The sequence below is a fragment of the Limulus polyphemus genome, unplaced genomic scaffold, assembly GCF_000517525.1.
Source record: "Limulus polyphemus unplaced genomic scaffold, Limulus_polyphemus-2.1.2 Scaffold2563, whole genome shotgun sequence".
NCBI classification, from domain to species: Eukaryota; Metazoa; Arthropoda; class Merostomata; order Xiphosura; family Limulidae; genus Limulus; species Limulus polyphemus.
Window position 1 is genome coordinate 143,001 of NW_013668173.1, and position 7,985 is coordinate 150,985.

The window sequence follows — 7,985 nt, forward strand, 5'->3', positions numbered from 1 at the left end:
GTTGATATTCATCGCTTGAAAAGTGAATTTTCGGTTTTATACGCTGACTTTGATTTGAAAGGAAAAACCAATGAATGAATTACTTTGTTGTTTAAGAAATGCCAAGTTAGATGCAGCCCTGCAACAACTTACAAAGCTGTGTGAGTTAACCTTGATTCTTCCAGCCACTAGTGCCTCAGTTGAGCACTCTTTCTCTTACACCAGAAATGCGCAACGACAAGAAAGACTTGTAAGTTTAGCATTAATATCGCGATTGAGAAAAAGCTTCTTAAGGAAATAAAGACTGATAGTTTCTATGAAGATGTAACAAATTTATCCAATCAAAAGGAAAGGAGGATGGAATTAACAAATAAATAAAGTAAGTAGCCGAATATGTCTTGTTTTGATCTTTAATTGGAAGTACTTAATCTTAAACATGATTAATGACTACACGTAATTAATTTTAGCTTTATTGGCCGTTCTGTACCCATTTTTTTTATATTTTATAATCTGCCTTATATGCTTTGCTTCCCATCAGGACAAATGATTACTGTTAATGTGCATATATTTTTTTACTTCTTTTGAAACATACTATTCTATTACTAGTATACGTTATGCATTCCAATATTATATGACTGGTTTTTGAAAACTGTTCAAAGGGGGTGGAAAAGGAAAGAACTTCATTCTATTTTCATGAGTTATGGTACCAGACACCAAACTGTAGTGTACTTTATGTATAGCTTTTAAGTAGAAGAAATGGTTAAAAATAAGTGTAGAATATTTAAGCTGTTGACAGTTGTTATTTAATGCCAAGTAATAGACTTTGTATCATTTTGTGTATTATACTTGATAGTATTTACCATTAGCAAATTAGAACTGTTGTTTGTGCTACAATGGCCTTTATTCAGAGGAAGGGACCTATCAGTAATTCAAAGAGACATGTCAATAATTACTTACCTTGGAAAACATTTTATAATGTTAACAATAGTTCCTTGGAAAAATGCAACTAACAATTAAAGTGAATAGTCATCTCCTTTCTAGTATCTAGCAGCAAAAAACAATAATGTGAAAAATAGATCCTTTCTTATGCACCTGAAAATGAAAACAAATATTTTTCCATTAAAAATGCCAATAGAAATATTTCCATGTATTGATGAAGTATTAGTACATGTATTATTAACGTGTGCATGTTAAGTCCAAAAGCGTATGTTTTGAAATGATCAGATGCAAAGAGAAGTTTAGCACATACACAGAAATGGAAAGCTGTAAGGAAGCGTGTGGAGAATACCAGAAACAAAGAAGAGACATTTAGTACATACACGGAAATGGAAAGCTGCAAGGAAGTGTGCAAGGAAACAAAATATCCAGTGACAGCAGTGTTATTGAAGATAAAACTGTTTTTGAAACCAATTATGAACAAGAAGAGGTCATACATATTACCCTGCTGTTGCATATTGAACAGAACAGTCCTCATGCCATGACAGTGAGGAAGTAGGTGATACAGAAGATGTATGGGATATGATTGATAGGTGCAATGACTTTGTACTTAATTCTGATGGCAAGGATGATGAAATTGAAGATGACAGTTCATTAAAAGAGGAACTTGACTCATGGGCTAACCAGAATTTGGTAAAACCTACAGCTGTTGATAATCTTCTGAAGGTAATAAAGCAGCATGGCCATGCTGATCAGCCACAACCAGATCATTACTGAAAACTCCTCAAACCATTGAAATGGAAAGAAAGATGGGAATAGAATATATTTATTTTCCTCTGGTAGAAGAGTTTAAAAAGTTTCTTGAAAAATATCCTGAAGATAAGATAGCCAATATTGACAGCATTGAAATTTCATTGAACACTGATGGACTGCCTATCTTCAAAAGTAGCCAGAAATCATATGGCCAATTTTGTGTGCAATTGCCATTGACCCTATACCAGTCTTCCCAATTGCTTTAAAAGTAAGCCCAGCAGCCTGGAGTTCCTATATGATACAATCAGACATTTAGGGGAACTCTTGCAACATGGATTGAAATATAATGGCAGAAATACTGAAGTAATCCTAAAATTCTTTGCGCGCAATGTCCCAGTCTGAGTTAAGCAGTACTCTGGTTACTGTGGATGTGAGTAATGCACCCAGAAAGGTGTGTGATTAAAGAAAGTGACTTACCAGGAGACTTCAGACTTGATCCTGCAAACTAAATTGTCATTTTGAGAACAAATGCAAGAAGAGCATTATGAGGGTGTCTCCTCCTTTAGTGATTTTCCAATTAATGTGATCACTAAATTTTCCCTAGATTACATGCACTTGTGCTGCCTGGGAGTGATGAAAAGGTTGATAATAATTATGCTGAGAGGGAACAGCTATTGACTCACGAAATTTTCACCTGCATAGGTTGGTGAAATAACTGCAATATTAAATAATATGAAACAGTTCATTCCAGGTTGTTTTGCAAAAAAGCCAAGAGGGATTGAAGAAATTGACAAATGGAAGGCGACCGAGCTGCTCCAATTTCTTATACACAGGAAAGATTATATTTAAAGATAACATGTGCTCAGATTTATACAAACACTTCATGAAACTGGGTGTTGCAAGATGCATAATTCTCAGACCTTGATTGGTACAAGATCATGCTAATTATGCAGCAAAATTACTAACTTATTTTGTTAGTGAAGGATACAACTTGTATAGCCCAGAATTCTTGGTCTAAAACATACATGCATTAATCCATATAGTTGATGATGGTAAAGAATATGGCTCTTTTAACAACTGCAGTTCATTTCCATTTGAAAATTATTTGCAGCAACACAAAAGCCTTGTACATGATGAGAAAAATCCTCTTGTATAACTTTTGAAAAGACAGAAGAATTTGACAACTGTAGGCCATCTGTTAAGGAAAAAGAAAATGAACCTGTTGTAAAAAAGCCAAACAATGCATACATCTTAAATGATCACACTTTCTGTGAAGCTTTCGAAATTACAAATGATCACGATGAACAGGGCAATAAGAAAGTTTTATGCACAGTATAAGAAAGAGTAGCAGCACATTCTATACAGCATACAGCCATGTGATCCAAGATTAATAAGAGTTTATAAAGCCTCAGCTAGATATACCCATATGAAAGTGTTACCTGTATCAAGATTTGATAAAAAAAAGGCCATCACGTTTGAAGACAAGAATGGTGAAGGGGCAAGAAGTCTTATTTCTTGCTAGTTTTCATAAATTTAAAAAGTTTTTTCATGTAAATTCCTACCTAATCATGCTAATTGTATATTATAACATTCATTAAAACAACTTGCACTCCTTCATACACTCTTCGTAGGCTCGGCATGGTCACGTGGTTAGGGTGCTCGACTCGCAATCTGAGGGTCGCGGGTTCGAATCCCCATCCCACCAAACATGTTCGCCCTTTCAGCCGTGGGGGCGTTATAATGTGACAGTCAATCCCACTATTCGTTGGTAAAAGAGTAGCCCAAGAGTTGGCGGTGTGTGGTGATGACTAGCTGCCTTCCCTCTAGTCTTTCATTGTTGAATTAGGGACGGCTAGCGCAGATAGCCCTCTTGCAGCTTTGCGCGAAATTCAAACAAACCAAACCACTCTTCATACTACAAATACCCAATGCTACTAGACATCTGGCCCCCAAGAGTAGTATAGTGTACTAATAATTAATTGTGCTCTATTTAACAGGTTCTAAGTAAATTTGGTCAATTGCTTTTAGCAAACATGTCTGAAATGTCAAAGTTGGCAATGGTGGAGTTTGTGGAAGAGAAAAGTGTGGAGGTGGTCCCATTGCTGTGGACTGAAGGAAGTTCAAAGGTAATGAAATCATATAAAATACATTTGATGCCTAGAATATGTCTTTATAGAGTAATATAACCTTTACAAGATGACAGCAGTATTTTTCTTTAATAATAAATGTAATTTTCTATATATTTTTCACGTTTATTGTTCTTTGTGCTACATAGATCTCAGCATATTATATATATTCAGTATCTACAGATGTGGAGAACCGGTATGGCATGGATAATTTCCTGACAAACTGTGGATGAAGTACCTGTGTACATTTTCAAAGAAATATGTTTGCAAAAGTCTATATGTGAATAATAGTATCTACTTTTTAGGATATAAACAAATGTGTGTGTTTGGTAATATTTTGATAATTTTCCACACAATTTGATTGTTAATTTCCTGATCTTATGCAATGAATTATTGCTATGAACAAAGATAATAGAACATGTAAAGATAGTTTTATATAATTTTTATGTAAAAGTATACTTTATCATATATCCCATAGGAAGCAATTATTATATTGAATTTTGTACACTAAGAAACATATGAAGATGCTGTGAGACTCTCCAATAAAGCATGCGTTACCTCAAATCTGGATTCTGAAGAAGAAACCAAAGAAGCCAGAAAAAAAAGAGGTCAGCTCGAAAACCCATAACTTGGCATAAGATACAAGTTCGATACTGATATGGATGATGAAAGCAAGATGTATCTTCATAAAATGGCTTATACTCATCTTAGTTTTAAGCTGTCAGGAACATTATAATTTTTTCAAAATTTTATACTATGTGATGGGCAGTGGTAGATTTTCAATAAGCCCTATGGGTTATAAACACAAGCCTAGAGTGGCAAATTTTGGTGGCATCAAATTCTGAAGATGGCAATTTTTAAGAATAATAATAATGAAAATAACAAATATCAAACATAAAACGTCTGTATACATATTTTTTCAATTACACCCTATAAAAATGAAGGAGCATATGGTAACAAAGTCAACAGTGTGTCACTATTACTTATATTAATCACTGTGGTGCTGTGTGAGTTCGTTTCTGGACCGACACAATCTTGTACACCTAAAATCATACCGGGTGCAAAATCATCTGATTAATGAGTTTGTTGTCCAGTGCATGTAGTATTGCAGCTGTCAAAGTGTGTTTTCACAGAACTCTTTTTTGTTTTGACAATTATTTACCCTTCTTATTTATTTTAAAATAAGGAGTGATGGAAGAAAAAGGTTGATTGGAGCACAATATAAAAAATAGGTAAAGAAAAAAGTGAGAAAAAAAATGTGTTGCAAAAAACCTACAAAATGGAATATTTTTTTATAACAATAGTAGTGCTAGTGTGTTAGTTGATAAAACTGTGGACAGATTAACAAGTGATTTAGAAGAAAAAAGAATGTAGCAGTGATACAATCAACAAGTGCTGTGCAAGAAGAAAAAGTGCCAAGGAGGTGGTACAATCAACAACAATCAAAATTTCGAGCATAAGTAAGGACCTGGCTTAATGGATTATAAATGATGCAATGTACGGGTTTAAAGAAAATAAAATATTGATTTTTTAATAAGACAAAATGAGAATATGGTGATAAAACATGTTATTTTTCACCTAGTATTTCTATATCCAAATATAGACATTGCACTGAGAAGGTATATAAGCATACCAACCACAAATTGTACTGCAGGAAGTTATTTTTTGTGCCCTTGGTAGATTAATAATTATTTAAGATCATAAATATCCGATGAATAATTATATGATTTGGCAATTCTTGAAATCAAATCAAAATTACTGTCGTCGATATCTTTCAACGACATCATCAATTCTTTTGCTCAAAAGAAGGTGAGGTGTTGTAAATTTTAAAGTAAGTTACTAAAATTATTGTAAGATTATATTATATATGTATATATAAACAATAAAAATTTTATAGTTAATAAACTAACGAGAGGCAATACATTTAGTGCCTATAAGTGGCAAAATGATAAATCCACCTTTGGTAAAAGTACAAAAGAACAAATTCGTTTGAGAAATATTAGATCTATTCTAATTATCTGTACCTCTTAAATAAGCTACACCTTATACCCAAAAGTATCCTTAAGTGTGATGAAGATAATATGCAAAAGAAAAAAATGCAGCCACAACAGAGAAACTTCCGGAAAAGAAAGAAAAGTCAAGAAGAAATAACAGCAAGCAAAAAGAAAACAAAGTTGCCTGCTGTACCAACATGCGAGTTGTGTGATGTCTGTTTTCAAAAACAGACATCAATGTCTAATATACGGATTTTTTTACCCTGCGTATAGTCCCATATTTTAGTCTCCTGTAACCATATCTGAAGTTGGATTTTAACACGTTTCTTGCAATTGGCATTCCTTCAGACTTTCCTCTATTGTGATTGGTGCTCATTGCTGTCACGTCAGTACTATTTGACAGAGTGAAGGGCAAGGAGGTGAGTGTTGTCTCCGATTGTTACCAAGTCCATTTAGACCATATAATCATATGCCCACGGGTGGATCGTATCGCAGAGAGAAAATACTTTTTCACTCTATTGCGATACGACCTACCGGTGGTTATACCTTGTTTTTGATTATTTATCATATATGATGTTATAATGTGTGCATTTATTAAATGTATTGTGATGATATTTTTTTTATACTGAAAATATGGGAAAATGGATTCTGGCATGTTTTATGCCGTGCCCAGCCAGTCTAATACAAAAGAAGACCGCAGCTCAGACAACAGTTCAGACGAAGACATGCATGATGATTCATCGAATATTTCAACTTATGAACTGGAAGATTCATCTTCCTTATCTGATGAAGAACCAAACAGAGGAACTGAGGATAATGAAATTGAACATACGACTGATGACGATAATGTAGATGTAGTATTTCCTTATGATTAGAAATCTGTAAGTGACAAGCAATGCACTTTCCCATTCACAGGTAAAGAGAAGTTTTGCCTCCATCAACTGATGGCAAGATTTGGCCAATTGAAGTTGATTCTCTAGTTGTGACTGAGGAAATAACAGATTTGATAGTCAATGAAACAAATTGTTTTGCAGACCAAGTTATTGCTTCAAGTATCATGACAAGAAAATCTAGACTGAGCTTGGGTTCAAATTTGTGATGAATTTATTACTATATATTTATTTTAATATAAACGTTTGTTTAGATTAAGTTTATATTTAGAAACATGCATAGCTTATAGTGCTAAATATTTATTGTAAAACTCCTGCCTATTCTCCAAAGTTGTAGAAGATTCTTGAGAGTAAGAATCAACAATATATGTGTGTACGTAAACGCTTGTGTTAGTGTCAGTATTTTTACGTAAAACTGACATTTTGAGAACCTCTCCACACGGTTGTAAGTATAACCGATGCAACGCGCCAAAATAAAGGAGTATTTATTATTAGTTTGCTATAGTCAGGGTACTATAAATTTCAGAAACTATAACTGTGATTGTTATAATGCTTATTAATTGGACAAACTATTTGTCAAAGATATTTGACAAAGGAGAATTTACAAAGTTCGAACATTACAAATCATTTAACTTCAGTGGATTCTCATTGAACATTAATACTGTTACGTCTCTGGTCGTTAGTTAATTTTCTGTATAATTTCTTTTCGAAGAAACTTTAGCGCTACAAGTCCTTTCTTAAATGAAACTGGTTTATTCTTTCTAAATACAACTTTGCAATACACTTAATTTCCACAGTCAAGCTATAACAAACGCTATAATTCACAACGAACGTCTCACGTGCTCGACTCAACCATACTCTCTCTCTCTGTCCGCAGTTCAATTACGCATTACATTGTTGCCGTCACGTCTTGACCGTCTTATATATAAAAGAATACCGAAATCTAGTAATCTCCCGAGGATTCACGAAGCTTTGAGAATATGACGTGTTACTAGTGTCACGTGACCTCCGCTGTCGTAACACTGCCCCTTCCTTAGTATTGTTCATCCCGAACAATAGCCACTTACATTAAACCAATAAACAATTAACAATAACGTAATTAAATGTACATAATTTACAAACATAAAATTACAATTCAACAAAGTCTCTTAATTTTACAGGACGTATCTTCTTCCGTACTGGTCTCCGTCTCGTTGGCTTCTGCTTCATGTGGGGTTCATATGCTTCATCAGAAAATGTCCTATCATCGGTAAAAGTCACATCAGTGGTAGCAACTTCATCAAGGGCTTCACTGTTTCCCTTCTCAA

At 34.0% G+C, this 7,985-nt stretch overlaps 1 protein-coding gene across 5 annotated transcripts in view; it reads left to right on the forward strand.

Moving 5' to 3' along the window:
- LOC106467311 overlaps positions 1 to 7,985 on the forward strand; it is a 13,935-nt gene continuing 5,950 nt past the window's right edge. Inside the window, exons 1-2 of one of the 5 annotated variants that reach the window (XM_022395473.1) lie at positions 1 to 358; positions 3,666 to 3,794. In XM_022395473.1, coding sequence (XP_022251181.1) covers positions 3,702 to 3,794 — 93 coding nt within the window. In that variant the 5' untranslated portion in view covers positions 1 to 358; positions 3,666 to 3,701. The remainder of the gene's footprint in view (positions 359 to 3,665; positions 3,795 to 7,985) is intronic. The other 4 variants (XM_022395472.1, XR_002612389.1, XR_002612390.1 and 1 more) reach the window with 4 other exon arrangements.